Raw genomic sequence first — 19,076 nt, 5'->3', positions numbered from 1 at the left:
TTTCTCTTTTTCCTCTTTTGGTGATATGTAATATTATGGAAAGATAAGTGAGAGTATATATGAAAAGCAAGAATTAAATGCCATGACAAAAGTTGTACCACAAACTTTATACTCCCTCCGTTTCACAAAGAGTGACCTGGTTTGACTTGACACGAAGTTTTAGAAAATAAAGAAGACTTTTGAATCTTGTGGTCCTAAATTAAAATTATGTCAAATGTACTAAATTGTCCTTCAATCTTGTGGCTTTAAACATGTCACGTGGAAAGCTGAAATTAAAATGTTACCAAAAAAGAAAAGAGGTCATTCTTTTTGAAACAGACTAAAAAAAGGAAAGGAGGTCATTCTTTTTTAAACGGAGGGAGTAATAATTAAATAGTAATACATTAACCTCTGAATACAGAAAATCTAAGGAGATTATTTGATTCCTTAATTGGTGTGGTCCATGAAATAGTGAAATGATCTTTTCAAAAACATGAACTGATGGCAACCATAAATGACTCACCAAATTAAAGTAACATATCCCCCTTGGCAATTACTCCAAAAGAATAATCAACTTTCTCTTACACAGACCTAATTTTATTTCTTCTACTATAGTCTCATCCTTAATAATTAATATATGTTAATACTCATGACTGTTCACTTTTATTTGTTAGTATATCAAGAAAAAGATTTAAAAATTTCTTGTTGTACTGTTGACTTAACTTTTACAGTAGTTTATTTTTTATATGCACAATATAGTTTTTCAACAAAAAATGTGTCAACGTAGTTACGCCATTGTTGAGCAAAGAAGAAGTAAGAGTAACAAAGAAATGAAGAGGTGAACATGGAGGGGAAGAGAAGATGGTGGTGAATGGTGTGTATATATATATATATATATCTTGACATATCTTGTAGAAATGACTAGTAATCTAGAATTCAAGTCTAGAGAGTAAAGTGTGATGAATCAAGGTGGAGATTCTTTTTTGGAAAAAGCTTAAATATGTTATCAGTAGTGGAGCCAGAATTTTGATCAAGGGGTGTTAAAATATAAAGAAGCAAAATTGCAAAGAAGTCAAGGATTGTCAACATGTAATATATATACATATCACAAAAAATTATATTTGGCTACACAATGTAATTTTCGACGAAGGGGAGTCGGTCGACACCCCTCAAGTGTATGCGTCTCCGCCACGGTATGTTATATATTCGAACTTTGAGAAAAGGATAGCTTATCTATGTCATCGGTTAAAAGTTTGGTTCATCTATGTCATTTTCATTTGAAAAAAAAAGCTCATCTATGTCATTATTTGTTAATTGAAAATACCAGTTTTGCAAAACCATTTTTACACGTGGTCAATTATGATTCAGTCACGTCATTAATTAAATCATGTTTTAAAGGGAAAAGGCTCAAATATGTCACCAAACTTTGAGAAAAGGCTCATATATGTCATCCGTCAAAAGTTTAGCTCATCTATGTCATTTCAGTTAACAAAGAATGGTAGAAATGAGCTTATTCTCAAATGGAAATGACATAGATGAGCCAAACTTTTAACTGATAACATAAATGAACTTTTTCTCAAAGTTCGATGACATATTTGAAACTTTTTCCTTCAAGTCTGGTTCTAGTTCGATTGTATAATCAGGGGTAGACACACAATTATACCAAGGGGTGTCATCCGACATGACTACTTGATCGAAAAATTTGATATATATAAAGAGAGATAATTACATATACAAATAATAAAAATTAACTAGCTACTCTATGAGTTCAATGACTCTATACCTTTATCTGCTAATTAAAAATCTGGTTTTGAGTTAGACTCTATCCGACAATTCCTTATTTAAAAATAAATATTTGTACCAAGTACCAACCAACCAAACATATAATTCACATATATACAATGCTTAGAAAATATAGTATTTGATATATTGAATAAGTTCAACTAAAAACTCGAAAGAAAAAAATTACTATTTCTAAAAAGATGTAGTAATTTACATGAATTATGTTTTATTAAATATGATTTAAATACTTTATTCATTAATCAACAGTTTGGTTAATTATTTAAATGTCTACACCCCTTATAATTTTTTTTTTGTGTACGCTACTGTTTGTCTTAAGTTATCGAGTTGTAGCAATTACTTAGAAGTGTTGATAGGTTATCGTTACTTTGAGAAATAACATTTTGCTTCAATCTAGTGATTGATGGAATATGACTTAGGGTTAAATTTTGGATTGCAAAAAATTGTAATTAATCTGAATTTTAACGTGGAGTAGATCGGACTTTTTAAACCTATTGAGCATGATGATTTTCTATAAAAGAATCCTATGTTCTTTACTTTATGCACACTCAATAGATTTTTTATAGGGTCAGTATAAAATTTGAGAAGAACTAGGTTCTTGTAAATTGAAACTGAGCAAACTTTTGAAGATTTCAAAACTTCCTGAGCCATACATGTGAATAACGATGGAATCAAGATTTTTATTAAGGTGACTCAAAATAAAAAGAAGTAAATATGAAAAATACTAGAGGATATTCAATAATATATATTAAGTGTAATGCAACAATGTAGGGTTTGAAAATCGTAGAGTATATGCACACATTATTTCCACCTCAGTGAGATTGTTTAATTTTCAATAAACTATCGACACAATAAACAAGAGATATTCAAATTAATTTACTATAAATACATTTAAAAAAAATTAACTTTTTATATATATATAATGTATTTCTCCAAAATATCATAGCACAACTAAATAAGTTGTTCACGGTAACAAAAATAACTTTTAGCGTCAATAAATTCATATTAGCAAAAATATTAAAGTCTTTATTAACATTAGTTAATTGTCATTGGATTCAATATTGTTATAAACTTTAAAAACATTTACAAAAAGTGTTAATTGTCTCTAAAAAGCATGTGTAGCAACAATTAAACTATTACCGTTGCAACATATCTATTAAAATTATGTTTAAGTACCAGAAATATATTGTGGGACTATTTAAATTTTAGTGCATACGTACTAAATTGTTTAGTCCATTTTTTTCAATATTACTAATTATATCCCATCTGTCGTACTTTTTCCTGTTATGAATTTTTCAATTCTGATTTAAATAGTCATAAGGTCGGTATAATTATGACAATTAATTCTTTACTTTCTCAAGAATTTTGTGGAGCCTTTGAGTAATGATCACATTTATTTTAGTCTCTTTTTTTCAATTCATAAAAAAGTTTACAGTACATAAAATTTGGTGTGTGGGAAGCCACGACATTGTAGGGGCATACGTTTGTGTTTGATCGATAAATTAAATTTTAAAATATATTATTGATTTAGTGATGATGGATTAATAGTTATGTTTAAATAGATTTATAATTCATAACACTATTCCTTTAATACTTCTAGCTTTCGAGGTGCTTTCATTTATCAATAAATTAAAAGATACTTTTTGAACCATGCTGAATAGTCATGCATATACACACGACTCTTAAACCTAATTTGTGGTAGATTCCGAGAGACAAAATCAAAGCACAATATCGTTTGCCTCATATTTTGAGATGCTTGATTTTTTTCTGTTTTACGAATCCTACAACTCTCTTTACTAAGCCAGAGTACTCTATCCGTATTCCTATTATGTACCATTGTTCAGTAGCACTAAATTTTCTGATACAATCTTAACTAAACTGACAGTAAAATTAAGAAAGGACCACATAGTCCAAGATTATGGTTTGCATAGTTATTTCACTATATTAAAAATGATCTTTAGTGATAAATAATTGACGATAAAAGTTTAATTGCCACTAAATGTATATTTTTAGCGATAGTTACTAGTGACAATTACGCATTTTAACACTTTTTGTAAATATCGTTAAAGTCTATAGTGATATTAGATCTAATAACAACTAACTAGTATTGGTAAAGATTTTAGCACTCTTTGTTAAGATGCATATTTAGTACTACTAAAAATTTATCGATAATGAATATGCATCTTTACAAAAAATGCTAAAATCTTTATCAACATTAATAATTATCACATAAAACAATGTACATTCTAAATAATTATCACATTTTTAGAGTGCTAAAATCATACCCCAGAAAAAAAAGAAGTAATCATCACTTTTTTTTTAATTTTTATTATTTAGAAGTAACTTGCTGGGGTATAATAAGTATGTACATCAATTAAAATTGTCACTTATTAACAAGACAGGTGTACGTAATTGCTGAAATATTTATGAATGCTTGTTGGTCCTCACCACCCCCAATTGAATTGTCACTTATTAAACCAGATGGACATGTTTTGTATAGTTAAATTTTATTAATGTTATCCTTACATCTATTCCTTTGTCATTAAATTATTTAGCTCCCTGACGCTATGACATGACATGACATGAAATAATCTGCTCCGTTCGTAGTTAGAAATGGCAAATGAATGGGCAGGATTGGATATAAGAGACATGATTGGATGAATAATATAAATATTTATATATTTTCATGATCAGGTAAGAACATAAGTTAAAAATAAAAAATAAGTTCACTCTCAAAAATTTATAACTCATAAAAAATATCAAAAAATGCATATTGATAATATGAATATTTATATTATTCATTTTTATTGAATAATATCAATATTTGATTCATTTTGAAACGAGCATTTATTCGAACTATAGGCTATAATTAATGGATTGAATTGAATTATAACTTATTTTTTTAAAGTTTTACCTAAATCTAGGATAATGGTAGCCAAAGAAATTAACTAAGTAGTAAGCCTGAAACTTCAAATGTAGTAGATAAAAAATAAATGAAGATTCAAATTATACCTACATTAAATTTTTACATCTATCATGTCAATTTAATTGGTTGTGCCTATTTAATAATAGGTTACTCTTCTATTTTTATATTACCATATTAGCCTTGCTATAAGGCATAATACATAAATATGCCCTTTAACTTGGCTTCAAATTACATTTATGCCCTTCAACTTTGGGTGTGCACAAGTAGACACTTAAACTTGTATAAAGTTGAACAAATAGACACACATGTCCTACATGGAATCCTACGTGTCATTTTTTGTCCTACGTGGTGTCCTACGTGTATTGTGTCACGTACGACTCATGTGTCTACTTGTTCGAGTTTATACAAGTTTAAATGTCTACTTGTGCATATCCAAAGTTGAAGGGCATAAATGCGAAATGAGGTCAAGTTAAAGAGCACATTTATGTATTATGCCTTGCTATAATAGTGTAAAAAAATTACTACTGACAATTACATTTTAGCATATTTTATAAATGTCGTTAAAATCTATAGTAACATTAAATCGAATGACCATTAACTAATACTGATAAAGATTTTAATACTCTTTAGTAACGTACATAAGTATTGCCACAAAAAAGTTATTTTAATTGTAGTGATGAACCAATGATGATATTCAACATTGACCATAAAAATACTCAATATTAACCCCTTGATATTTTTGCTATAAATTATTAATTCTAATTTACTTATTTTACATGATTGATCTTAGTTGTCCTTTCTTCAAAAAAAAAATTATGTGGTGCATATATTTCGTTTGCATATCCAAAAAAAATAAAAATTGTCGTAAGAAAGTATCTATGTTTGGAAAAAACATATTTTTGACATTATAAATATCTCACATGGACTAAAACATAACAAATATGATAGCCAAGAAACGAGTGTATATCTTTATTAACCATTGTTATTGAGAGGCAAATCCATGGACATTATAAATAATCTCCCTTAACAAGTGCGAGACCTTTTGAACATGGACAAAAAAAATATTCCTAACTTTCGAGTTAGGACAAAAATACACCTTGAGCTTACTCACAATGATGTGGTTTAACATGATTGTTCTTGGTGTTTTATAGCATATCCTCAAAAATATTGAAAAAAGAAAGAATCGAGTTATTAATTTTCTTTTAACAATTTGATGCATAATGAAATTATTTATTTGTATCCATTTTTTATATCAAATCAAAATAGTTAATCTAAATGGTTAAAATTATCTATGATATACTTAATTATGATAAAATAATAAATACGTATATGCAATGAAATTTGGCATCGGATATCAACATTAAATCATAAATGGCATATAATATCACAAGTATTAAAAACAAATTGGCACCAAAATAATTTTTAATATTTTAGGCTATGGTTTTAATTGATCATAGTATTCGTTAAGAAAAGGTTCATCTAATAACATGAATAAAGGGTACATACATGTATCAAAAGTTCATTTTTGATACATATGTGCATACACTCAAAAAAAATAAAAATACAAGTATACATTGTATGCATATCAATCGAATGTGTGGTGTTTTGGGGTGATGATTTCTGAAGTATATTGAAGTGTACTGTGTATACAGTATAATAATACATCTCATAAAACACATATATAATGTATTTCGATTGCAAGTGAATATATATTATATCCAATAAAATATATGTGTTGATATAATTAAATTGAGCGAATAGATATAATATATCCAACGAAATTGTATATTATAGTATAATTAAGTTGAGTGAATAAATACAGTGTATCCAACAAAATTAATCGAACAAATGCAAAAAGGAGACGGCCCATTATACTCGGCCCATACAACTTCCGAGCCCTTAGTGTTTCACTCTTTCTTCTGCTTATTCTCAGCACGGCCAAAACCCAGCAAAAATGGCGTTAAGGGGAACGATGCTACGAACCGCCGGGAAGTTCGCCGGTGTGAACTCTAATCTCCGACGATTTATCCACATCACTTCACGTCCGGCGCCTCTAGATAGCGTGGTTGATCGGCTGACGGAGACATCACCATCGTTGGTTTTACCTGAAAATGAGAATAACAGCAGCATGTTTCCAAATTCACCTTTCAATTGGGGGTCCATGGAGCTTATGGCTGTTCCTAAGAAGAAGGTTTGATTTTTTTCTTCTTTTTAGAAGTGTTGCCGGTTTCAGCTTAGTTTAGCTTAATCCATTGAATCGTTAAATATATCCTTTAATATGATAGATATATAGCACTGAATTTTTAGGAAGTATTGCATATTTGCTTGTGCATAGCAATTAGAGGCAATACAAGCTAGATGACTCGAGGAATATTCTGAAGTTAGTTGCCGCTTAGGATCACTGTGAACATATCTTTCCCCTTGAGGATCAGTGATAGCTTGGGATATGATCCTTGCTGTAGAAAAGCAAAGCCATTGTCTCTGACTCTCTGTCGCTTGGATCCTCTAAAATGATGCTGCACCGGGGTCGGATCCTCTCAAAATGCAAGTCGTGTCCTAGCACGTATCAATAAGTTGAGTAGCAACTAATAAACCATAAACATTTGATAAATAAGCAATGAAGCCATGATTAGAGGATGTTGAGGCGGATGTGTGGGCATACTAGGAGAGATAAGATTAATAATCAGATATCTAGGAGAAGGACACTAAGATTAATAATAAGATATCTAGGAGAAGGTAGGAGTGTCCTCCGTGGTAGAGAAGATGATGAAAGCGAGACTAAGATAGTTTGGGCATATAAAAAGGAGATGCGAAGATGCCCCCACGAGGAGGTGTGAGAAGTTGACTGCGGTGGGTTTAAGGAGAGGTAGAGGTAGGCCGAAGAAGTATTGAGAGACGATTAGACACGACATGACACATCTTTAGCTTATCGGGGACATGACTAGATTACGGATTAGTGAGCGTTGTCTCACTTTCTTATGGGATAGGCTTGGTGATAGTTTGGTGCACGTGCACCGTACCTATTTCTCCTTTCATACCAGTAGCATCATTTACTCTTGTAGTTTCTTATCCTACGATTTTTGTTACTAGCTATTGTTTCTTTTTTTTTATGACAAAAAATCCAGAGTGCTAACCACTACACCATAGAACTGGATGATACTAGCTATTGTTTCTTGTGCTTTGGTTATTGCATTATTTGGCTGTTGTTATTCCTTGTTTTCTGAATGCTATGTAATACTTCTCCTATTATTTGATATGTCCTCGTTTCTTCTGTATTTTCCTTTTCTAATTGCGATATATGTGTTACTTGAGTCGAGAGTCTTTTGGAAATAGTCTCTCTACCTCCATGAAACAGGGGTATGGTATTGAGCAACATAGGTCATTGTTTTAAACCAAACTAACCGTTTGTAATGTTTTTCATCTGGTTGTGCATGTTGGCTTTGCGCTTGTTTAGATTTTCCTATTCTATCACATGTATGCACAAAATACGTACATGCTCTGAACTTATGTGTGTTGGATGGTGCTCTGTGAAGAGAGAGTGTTATAGAATTTACATCTGACTTTTTTTTTAATGGATTGTGGTTAATAATGCAGGTTTCTCCTCACAAGAGAGGCATAAGGAATGGACCAAAGGCTCTAAAACCCGTTCCAGTGATTATTCGTTGCAAGTAAGAGCTTTTCCAGCAAAGAATACAATTTGGATTTGAAAAGTTTTTACTAATACTATTTCAAAAAATTTTTTTAACTAATAAGCAAAATCCCTGGTGTCATTTAGCCTGTATACTCTTGAATTTAGAAGAGCTGGTTTGAGTTTATTGGAAAAAATCCGACTCTACCTGCAATCTCTCAAAAATAATAGGAACCATCTCGAGGACAATCTAATATTTGAATTTGGAAAACACCTTAGCCCCCCAAATAGTACAAAAGTAAAACAAATAAAAAGAGTAAAAGAGGAGGCATACAATTTTTGAGTAAAAGAAAATCAAATAAGAAGGAAATGATTATTTCGATAATTACTCCATGTATTGAGCTTGCATTGGATTGCTTAGCTTATTCGCCATTATTTGGTCAACACTTTGTTAACCTTCTATTTGGAAGTTCAAATTGTTGTTTTTCTTCTGTGTACTGATAAATGAAAGGAAGAAATCGGTCTGAGAACTTGGACCGAGTCAAAAATATCTGATTGAGAAATTAAGTGCTTGGAAACTTTCAGTGGTGACTTTGTTGATTAATATCTCTAACTAGGTTCTATAACTGCACTATTACTATAGTTGGTTTTATTTTAGTTGAAGCACTTCAGTTTCAAAAATTTGCTTCAAACTAGGGGGTTGGTGGGTGGCCGCATTTCGCCTTATTGTTGAAGTGTCAATTGCTGATAGCATTGGTCTTAACTGTGTTATGAAGCAGATGACAGTTAAAAGTTTCTCTTTACTCATAAAAAACAGAATTAATTGATAACTGTGATTAATAGGCAAAAGATTTGTTCATCTACTCAGGAAAGATACAAACACGCTGTCAGAAAACGTATGGTTGTGTTTCCGAATGTCAGGGAGATTTTATCTGCTATCCACATTTTCTTTTTCCAGGCATTTGCCTGTTTTGAATTTCGTTTATCTGCTGTTATTATTGACAACTCTCTTCCTCTATATGCCCTCGTCTTGTTCATGGTTAATTCCTTCTTCTTTTCAGTTTTATATTCTTAATTTTGCTGAAAAACATCTGATGGCTCGTTTTAACGCCAGTGCTTATATGTAGAGTAACATTGAGTCAGCTTTCAAGAGGGTCTAAGTTTTTAGCATAATTTGGTTAAGAAAATGATTTGAAAGATGTTATCTTTTTAAGTGACTGAATGAGGAGTATATATTGAACGTTTGAGTCTCTGAGGTTTTTCATGCAGTCAGTAATCCTTGCTTAAGTATCTGACATATCTTGTTGATGCAAATAAACTTGCAGGGCTTGTGGTCGAGTCAAGTTGCCACATTTCTTTTGTTGCAGTGGGATTAAGCAGAACCCTGGTGAAGAGAACAATTCTACCGGTTGATCAAATTGAAGGGATCATTCGACATATTTTTCTTCATTTTCAAATCCCTTTCTTTGTAGTAGAATCTCCAGTTAGAAACTAGGAAGGTTACGTTGTATCATGCCCGCATTGTGTACTGTAGTGTAGTCATTGCAGCATGTACTCAAATTCCATGTTAAGTTGCACTATATCAGTTGCTTTATTCTAACCTTCCCTTGAATTGGTGACAAGTAAATCTAGCCAAATAATAAGAATTGGAGACTAGAAAGCATACCAGAGGAAGGTCATGCCATCAACAGATAGCTCTTTGGTTCTAAATTCTAATTAGTACTTAAAGAGGCTATAGAATCAACATGCAGTCTGAAGCAGCAACTTATGCTTATCTGCTTATTTTGAAGAGAACTATGTCTGCAACACTTGCTCCTCACTTTAATTATTTCCCATGGCTATTATGATTTGGTGTGTTTTATTGATTCCATCAACTCCCCAGTCTTCAAACTTTCCCATGTATGAGAACACTCAACAATGTCCGAGCTTCTTAAAAATAAGTGAAGTGACTTTTTAAGAAGTAGGGAAAATATTGCTCCCTCAACTTCCTACGTAGGGTTTCGTAAAAAAATTGCAAAGAAATCACTCGAAAGTCATATCACCAAGATATTCATGGGCTAACACATGAAAAACTGAGAAAATCGTTTAATTCTTGTAAATCAACTCCTAAATGCCTGAAAATGCCTCAAAAATGGTGAGACTGTATATACTGATCTCCCAACTTGCTATGGAGTGTTCCGTAAAGGTTTCGCAAATAAATCATTTGGAAGCCATATCACTGAAATATTCATGGGTTAACACACACGAAAATCAACCACCAAAATATTCATGGGTTAACACACACAAAAATAAATCACCAAAATATCATAGGTTAACACACGAAAACCAATCACCAAAATATTCACGGGCTAACACACACGAAAAACTGAGAAAATCGTCTAATTCCTGTAAATTGGCCCCTAAATCCCCAAAATGCCTCAGAAAAATGGTAAGATTGTACGTACCGCTCCTCCTACTCCGTACAGAGGGTTCTATAAAGATTTTGCAAAGAAATCATTCGGAATCATTTCACCAAAATATTCATGGGCTGATACACAAGAAAATTGAGAAATCGCCTAATTTCTGTAAATTGTCCCGTAAATGTCTTAGGAAAATGGTGAGACGGTACTTACTTCTCCCCTATTCCCTACGGAGGGTTCCATAAAGGTTTTAGAAAGAAATCCTTCAGAAGTCATATCACCAAAATATTAATGGGCTAACACACACGAAAAACTAAGAAAATCACTCAATTCCTGTAAATTGGCCCCTAAATGCCCAAAAATGCCTCAATAATGGTGAGACTGTATGTACTGTTCCCCCAACTCCCTACGGAGTGTTCTATAAAGATTACACAAAGAAATCCTCCGAAAGTCATATCACCAATATATTCATGGGCAAACACATGAAAAATTGAAAAAAAAAATCTTGAAAAACACATCTGACCATACAATATCAAAAACAACAACATACCTAGTGAATACCTCTAGCTGGGGTATAGTGATGATAAATTGTATGGAGGTCTTATCACTACCTCATGGAGGTAAACGTTGTTCGAAAGACTTTTCGCTCAAGTGCAACAATTTTAAGTATAAGAAGAGAAAAGTGACAAAAACATAACAACAAATAAGAGAAGCAAAGCAAAGCCTACAGAAAATATATATATATAAACAACAACAAAATAGTACAGTAGCCGAAACACAATAAATAAATGATGATATAATTTTAAAAAGTAGAACTATAAGAATACAACTAGTATAATGACAAACACAAGATATCACTCCACAACCTACTAAACTTCTACCCTAATATGCAACCTCTATACCGTCCTATCTAAGGTCATGTCCTCGGTAATCTGAATTTGTGGCATGTCTTGTATAATTACATCTTCCCAATACTTTTTCAGTCTATCACTACCTCTCCTCGTGCCTATTACATCCAGCCTCTATACTTCGTTATTGGAATGTCTATGCATCTCCACTTCACATGTACAAATCCTCACAATTTCACTTCCTTCATCTTGTCCACCACGTACGTTACTCCTACCTTATCTCGAATAACCTCATTGTTAATCTTATCACTCTTAATATGCCCACACATCCATCTCATCATCCTCATTTCCACGATATGCATCCTCTACCCCATACAATAACGTCGGTCTAACCACAACTTTATAAAATGTACCTTTAAATTTTAATAGTACCTTTTTATCACAGAAACTCCAGAAGCAAAGACTCTACTTCATCCACGCTGCACCAATACAATCTGTGATATCGATGTCAAATGTCCCCACTTCCCTGAATTACAAACCTGACATATTTAATATAATATGTATTTAAAGAATCATATATATTTTATATAATTAACTTATTTATATAATAGATGTTTGAAAACACGCATAATTCTTTTTTTTTTCTTCCAAAATACCAGTTAAAAATATGTAAATAAAATTCATTTGCAAAATTACTCTAAAATAAAAAGTAAAGACAAAAAAAAGAGTTTTTTTAATCTTTGAGAAAAAGGGCTTAAAGAGGGGTTTTATGAGCAACAAAGGAAGACAATTACCTTCCGCCTTCAATCTCAAACCCTAGCTCCACCAACTTCACCACTATGTCTTCTTCTTCTTCAAATTCCTCGCAAACCCACGAACCAAATCCCCAATCCAACATAAATACCAAAACCCAAGAAGAAATTCTCAAAAAAGACGAGGAAAAACAAGACGAAGAAGAAGAAGAAGAATGTGGGTTCTGTTTATTCATGAAAGAAGGTGGATGTAGAGACCCTTTTATCGATTGGGAAAAATGCGTTGAACAAGGGGAAAAAAACAATGAAGACATTGCAGAAAAATGTTTCCAAGTTACTTCTGCTTTGCAGAAATGTATGGAAGCTCATTCCGATTACTATGCTCCAATTTTACAGGTAGAGAAAGATGTAGAAGCTAAGGTTATTGCTGAATTCGAGAAGAACAGAGAATCGATTGAGCAGAAAGAAGAAATGTAATTTTTCTTTTTTTTTGAAGATTCTGGGTATGATTTTTGATTATTTTTTTCCCCTAAAGAGATGAATTTAGGATTTTTTTGTTTTTGTTTTTTGAGAATTGAAAAGAGAAAATGGAGAGTTTTTTGACTAATTTATCTGTCCAATAAATAATTGTAATAAAAATGCTACAGATTTTTCATCAGTTCATAGAATTGTAATATTTAAGTGCAAAGAGTAATTTGCATTGTATTTCCTTGTTTATGCATTCGGTATTTACTTGATAAATTATGATCTCTAGTTTGACTATGATATGAGTCGCGACTATAAATCCTATGACAGGGCGGTAGATATATATAATACATGATAAACAGTCTTGTGACTATGACAGGGTGATAGATATACATGATAAATAGACTTGTGACTGTGGCAAGGCGGAATATATACACGAAGGAATCTTGTAGAGGTGTGGCCTGGTAATTAATAAAGCAGATTAATAATAATGAGATTTTAGATTTAGTTTCCAGCGGAGGCAAAAATGTAGATTGGTCTATCAAATTAGTTGAGCTGTGCACAAGTGTTATGCTACTCTGTAATCATTCCATGGTTAGTTGTGCATTGTTTTAGTAGTGTGGGTCAAGTAGTTTTACATTTGATACTTGTATACTTTTCTGTCGTCAATATCATCTTTAACCGAACTTAGACGTCGTTTGGTGGCTAGTTAAGAAGTAAATTATTTGTATATTAATTTTTTTGCTTTGCTCTTGAGTGGTGGTGTAAAAATTAAAAAGTAAACAATAGATATCGTATGAACATTTAAGTGAGGTGTGTTGTTTTATCTCTTCGGCATGACAATTTTTAGGATGTAAGAGTCTTATTCTTTATCTATACATTCTTCTCCATAGGTTTGGAGGACTCAATTTTTACACACTTTAACACTAGAAGTGTGTTATTTCCGACATTTTCACCATTGTTTACTTGCTTAAGACATCTTCAATAAAGTATAGTTGAATATTAACTCTCCATTTTTAGCTTCTCAATTTCACTTATTAATTCTTTTTTCGTTCTTTTAACTTATAACTAATTTGTTGAGCATTACACGCATCAATCTTTACACTCACTTTAGCCTCCAACTCCAAGCATGAATAGCATAACACTACCAAACCATGTGATCTCTTGTCCAAACACATGTATTCCTTCTATTAAGTGTCTTATCTCATTTGAATTTTCTCACATAGATCCCCATATTTTTCTAATATTTTTTCATAAAAATTCATACTATTAAAAGTACAAGCATTATGACAATTATCATAATAAATTAAGGATTTGAGGATGAATAACAACAATTTAGGACATTTTTTCCATGCCCCTCACAAATTGAGATGGTGCACACAACTCATGTTTATTCCGAAAAAGTATAATTGAATTTATACACAAAATTTAAAGGATGAAAGATATTATTCCAATTGAGGTAAATGATTTACTAAGCAAGTAAGAAATAAATTAATGAGAAATTGAATATATTAAGCAAATAAAGAATTAGGATAGCCTGAGTCAACCTGATTCTAGTGACGTTGATGTTGGAGATATCCTCGGGAAAGCTTAACTTATGCAATGAGTCAATCGAACAAGTAACAAAATTGCCAAAGAATAAAGTAGAAGTTCATTGTTTACAAGGTTATGATTCCACAACTTTTCTAAAGGGTGTTTTTCCGGAGATGATTGTCCATAATTAATCACTGTAACTCATGATAAATAACATAATTAATGACATTTAAGAGTAAAGAGTAACGTCTAACTTCACTCGTGAGACAATTTCATAACAACTAATAATGATCGTTGGCTTTTTTTCTAGGCCTTGGTCTAGCCTGATTTCTACGGGGTGAGTTGTATCAACAACCTCTCGATGTGTTATGTTACTTTGGCCATCTCCCACATGTCCTTGCTTGATTCAACCACGCATTTCATCCAACAATGTTCATTTATTAAAATTAATTTATAAAATAAAATTTTAAAAACGACATTGTCCATCGGAAATTCATTTTTACATAATCCAACCTAATAAAATTAAAGGAACCGATAGACCGCCCTCAATATTTTTCGACTTTGTTCATTGATTCTTCTAAAGCGACAAAGCAAAAATCGATATCTCTTGCTCATCGGTTTACTCCAATAAACTGACAAATATATTTAATTTCGATCATCAATTTTAAGCGTTTAACAATTTAAAAGAAATTTTAACTATATATGAACTATCAAAGGAATATGATTAAACAAAAAAAACTCTAAAATTATGTTAGGTGGGCTAAACTTGCAACACATTTTTTTTTTTATACTTAAAAGAACAAGTCAAACAGAGCTTCCAAAGTACAAACAATTTTGTCCATAAAAAAAAATTACATATGCAATAACTAAATAAACAAAAATCAAATTAATGATTAAAAGATATAAAAATACTTATAATTATTTAGAATAAAACCTCCCATTGTTGGAGAAGAGTAAGACATTACCAAATCAAAACCTTATTGTTTTGCTATATTTTTCTTCAAAAGTCTTATCATTAAAAAAAAAATGAAGATCCTCACAAGTAAATCACTGTTTATGTTTCTAATCTTGATGTTTTTTTCAATGAAAATACATTCACTGCAATTCGAAGTTTTATCTGGTCGCACAAAATGCATAGCTGAAGATATCAAGAGTCATTCCATGACTGTTGGCAAATATCATATTGTCAATCCCAATGAACCACATCCTTTGCCAGATACTCACAAAGTCACCATCAGGGTAAATTTTTTTTATTTTTTTTTAGATTTTTGTATGATTTTGATTGATATTTGGGATATGAAGCAATTGGGTGTGTTTGATTTGATTTTTCTAGGGTAAAAAATATGAGTTTTTGAACTTTTGGGTAAGCGTGTATGAGCTTTACCCGAATCAACAAGTATTGTGGTGGAGGGGTAAATACTCGTTAATCCTTAATGAGAGGTATCAGTTTCGAGTTTTAGAGCCTGTTTAGATTGGTTTATTTTAGGTGTTTTTAAGCTAAAATAGCTTTTGAACACTTTTGTAGTGTTTGAGTAGGATTGTAAAGTGCTTTTAATGACTTAGTTTTAAACCAAAATAACAAAAAAAGAAGAAGCTAAAAGTCGTAAGGGAGGATGCACTCGTCAAAAATGTCAATGGATGTGTGTCGCATTCTCCAGAAGTAGTGTATTTTTGGAGAATTCGATGTGGGTGTGGCATCGAAAGTGAAGAGTTCATGCAACATTGGTCATAAGTTAGAAAACTTAACTTATGACTTTTGGCTTATAAGTCCATCCAAACAAACTCTTATTGGGTATGGAATTGTCTTTGTCAGACAACACTTTACCTTCTATATGGGTCTTCTTGGCGAAACCGTCTACAACAACCATATTAATATACCTTAATTCCAAAGTAGTTAGGATAGGTTACGTGAATATGTTGTACTCCCTCCGTCCCATATTACCTGTCACATTACCTATTATTTGTTCCAAATTACTTGTCAATTTACAAAACAAGGATATAATTAGTTACTTTCTGTTTTGCACTTAAAACTAATTCGTTTTGAAAGTGTAAAAAGTATTTATCACCTGCATAAATATTGTAAAGTTCCTCTATTGTTAATCGTTTACATGTACACTTTACTCAAAAGAGTGCATTAATTGCCTAAATTCTTAACTCGCGTCCATTTGCATTTTTTAGCAGATCAATCATTCTTTTTATAGGGAATTTTTTCATTTTCATATAGGATTCAAGCAATTTTCATGGAAAAAATTTTGGCTCCGAAAATCTTTTACCTTGAGATGTTTTCAAACAGTGCTATGAAAAATTCAAAATATTAAGGTGAACTGACTTTTGCATAAATGATCTTGATACTTCATTAACTCGAGTTTATTAGTTTGAGGCATTCTTCGTCTTGATGGATAAGGCATATAAGTAGAGTGTATTAAAAAAAGCTAAAGGTAAATAAGTAAAAATATCCTTCTTATTTATGATTTTGCAAGGGGCGTGTTAAGGGGAAAGTGGACAAGTAATATGGGACGGAGGGAGTATTCTGTTTACTCCATATAAACTTGTTTCATTCTAACAGTACTGATATAGCATGTATCGGAATGAACATGTCACAATGCATTCAATATTATGTTGATTTGTCATAAGTTGGCTAGCTTTACACTGGCAGTCAACTTTGTCACTCTCTTATATCGGGATTGTGGCAAAAAATGTGAGCAGGCAGGATTAGCTTCTAAACCCTTCAGTTGGAACTTTTGGTTAGTCAATATCTGCTTGATTGATTTGCATAGTCTGTATTAACCTTGCCCTTTTTATTTATTTGGGATTGGGATTGGCAATGTGAGCTTACTCAGGATACGAAACTCAATCAGGCGGAGTTAGCTTCTAATACTTGAGTTTGGATATTTTAGCTAGAGAAAATCTGTTTGATTCTTTTGCATTTTGTCCTGATGAACCACAAAATTCTGAATTTTAATAAGAGCTTTCTTTTCTCTAAAGCTATTTGGATGCACGAGTAATAAGGATACATGTGATTTAAGGATTGTCATAGGTTTCTTTAAAAAAAACGTGATTCCCCTAGGTTCATAAATGATGAGATATGCTCCTCTCTCATGCATAAATCAAGAACTTTTGTATATCATATGTTACATTGATCAGACTAATCAGTTTCCTCTGGTCAAAAGATGAAGTTTTATGTGGTTTGTGTGAATTAGGTGACATCTACGCATGGGAATACTTTTCACTATGCGGATAATGTTCATGAGGGGCATTTTGCTTTTGAGACAACAGAAGCTGGGGATTATATGACTTGCTTCTATGCTGCTGATCACAAGCCCCCTGTTACTATGACTATTAATTTCGACTGGAAGAGTGGTGTAGCTGCTAAGGACTGGACTAATGTTGCCAAGAAAGGCTCTGTTGACGTAAGCCTTATTTCTTCTTCATGATTGCTTATGCCAAATCACACGTATGTGGGTGTCCCTATCTAATTCGTCTTGAGTCACACTGGCTGTTTCACACATATTGACTCGTTCCTATTCTGTGCCTCCATGACTCCCTTTTTGTTTCATCAAAACTAATGTTCAGATGAGAATGCATAGCTCTTAGAGCGTTTCACTTTAACAATATGAAAGAAACATTTATTGAATAACTTTTAAATGTTCCTGAACGTCTGAACTGCGCTCTATCTTAAAGAAGCATCTAATTGCACTTAAGCAGCCTCAAAGACTGCAGCTTTTTGGCTCAGGCTTACCATTTGGCTGTTATATACAAGTACTTTTCATGAACTTGACTTCCTAGAAGAAAAAAAACAAAGAAATGATTGGATTGAGCAGTTTGGGGCCTTCCAGGTTCTTTTTATGGGCAAGGTATCAGAATTTCAGGAGCCTCTTGTAAATTGATGTGCTTTATTCTTGAGATAACTCCTTCCAATGTGGAGAGGTGCGGGAGATGAGTTATACGATCATATGAATTTTAGTTGAATATAATTCAATTAAAGCAGAATATACTGCATTTTATTCTGTTCTTGTTTGAATAACCAGGTTCTTAACTTGGAAGGTACATTTGATTTGCAGTGTGATTATTGACCTTGAACTCATACCAAGTAGTCTCTCCATGCTTTTTTCCATTTTCTTGTATATGTGCCGTTTTGCCTGAAAAAAAAGAATGTTAAGAGAGGTTTTCTTTCGACTGCATCAGATTCCACCGACTGCTTGATTTGTAATGCTTTTTCATCTGTTATCTTGTCAGCTTATGGAATTAGAACTGAAGAAGATGTATGAACATGTTAAAAACATCCATGATGAGATGTTTTATCTACGTGAAAGGTGAGTTAACCTTATTCTTGTTATCAATATCATCCTCATGAATCTAACTAAGCTAATGAAATAGAGTTTGAAATTTTTCGACATATTACAGGGAGGAAGAAATGCAAGAACTTAACAGATCAACCAACTCCAAAATGGCTTGGATGACTGGACTGTCAATCTGTGTATGCTTATCTGTAGCAGGATTGCAATTGTGGCATTTGAAAACCTTTTTCGAAAAGAAGAAGCTAATCTAATGTTATTCTGATATTTTCACTACTCTCCCGTTCCAGTAGAATTTTTTATAGACAACACAATAGTTAGAAGGGAAGTTGTGTTTCATGTACAATGTGATAGAAAATTGTATTCTGAAATGCATGTGTTACTCTCAGAGCTCTGTTTGCCTTCTCTCTGACTCTAATTTTCCACAAAACAAGACTCACAGAACAAGAAT

At 32.2% G+C, this 19,076-nt stretch overlaps 3 protein-coding genes across 3 annotated transcripts; all 3 read left to right on the top strand.

Moving 5' to 3' along the window:
* The first annotated feature begins 6,659 nt into the window (after positions 1-6,659).
* Positions 6,660-9,746, top strand: LOC102591198 (uncharacterized). The gene is given in 3 exon segments (NM_001288467.1): positions 6,660-6,896; positions 8,300-8,373; positions 9,659-9,746. Coding segments are annotated over 3 exon segments (399 nt in total).
* A 2,673-nt stretch (positions 9,747-12,419) lies between these two features.
* LOC102590837 (uncharacterized) lies at positions 12,420-12,809 on the top strand. Its single transcript, XM_006344200.2, has one exon. The coding sequence runs from the start codon at positions 12,420-12,422 to the stop codon at positions 12,807-12,809; it is 390 nt and encodes a 129-aa protein (XP_006344262.1).
* A 2,456-nt stretch (positions 12,810-15,265) lies between these two features.
* LOC102590491 (transmembrane emp24 domain-containing protein p24delta9-like) lies at positions 15,266-19,037 on the top strand. The gene is made up of 4 exons (XM_006344199.2): positions 15,266-15,569; positions 17,531-17,740; positions 18,567-18,643; positions 18,735-19,037. The coding sequence occupies exons 1-4, from the start codon at positions 15,357-15,359 to the stop codon at positions 18,877-18,879; spliced, it is 645 nt and encodes a 214-aa protein (XP_006344261.1). The 5' UTR covers positions 15,266-15,356; the 3' UTR covers positions 18,880-19,037.
* Positions 19,038-19,076: the final 39 nt, after the last annotated feature.

This window comes from Solanum tuberosum, unplaced genomic scaffold (genome assembly GCF_000226075.1).
Source record: "Solanum tuberosum cultivar DM 1-3 516 R44 unplaced genomic scaffold, SolTub_3.0 scf00051, whole genome shotgun sequence".
NCBI classification, from domain to species: domain Eukaryota; kingdom Viridiplantae; phylum Streptophyta; class Magnoliopsida; order Solanales; family Solanaceae; genus Solanum; species Solanum tuberosum.
This window is presented reverse-complemented; position numbering and strand designations above follow the sequence as displayed.

Bases quoted from the DNA above. Each gene is read 5' to 3' on its own strand.
- LOC102590837 (XM_006344200.2), top strand. From the start codon at position 12,420: ATGTCTTCTTCTTCTTCAAATTCCTCGCAAACCCACGAACCAAATCCC.
- LOC102590491 (XM_006344199.2), top strand. From the start codon at position 15,357: ATGAAGATCCTCACAAGTAAATCACTGTTTATGTTTCTAATCTTGATG. The intron at 17,741-18,566 runs GTAAGCCTTATT...TTATCTTGTCAG, and splicing joins CCAAGAAAGGCTCTGTTGAC to CTTATGGAATTAGAACTGAA. The intron at 18,644-18,734 runs GTGAGTTAACCT...GACATATTACAG, and splicing joins ATGTTTTATCTACGTGAAAG to GGAGGAAGAAATGCAAGAAC.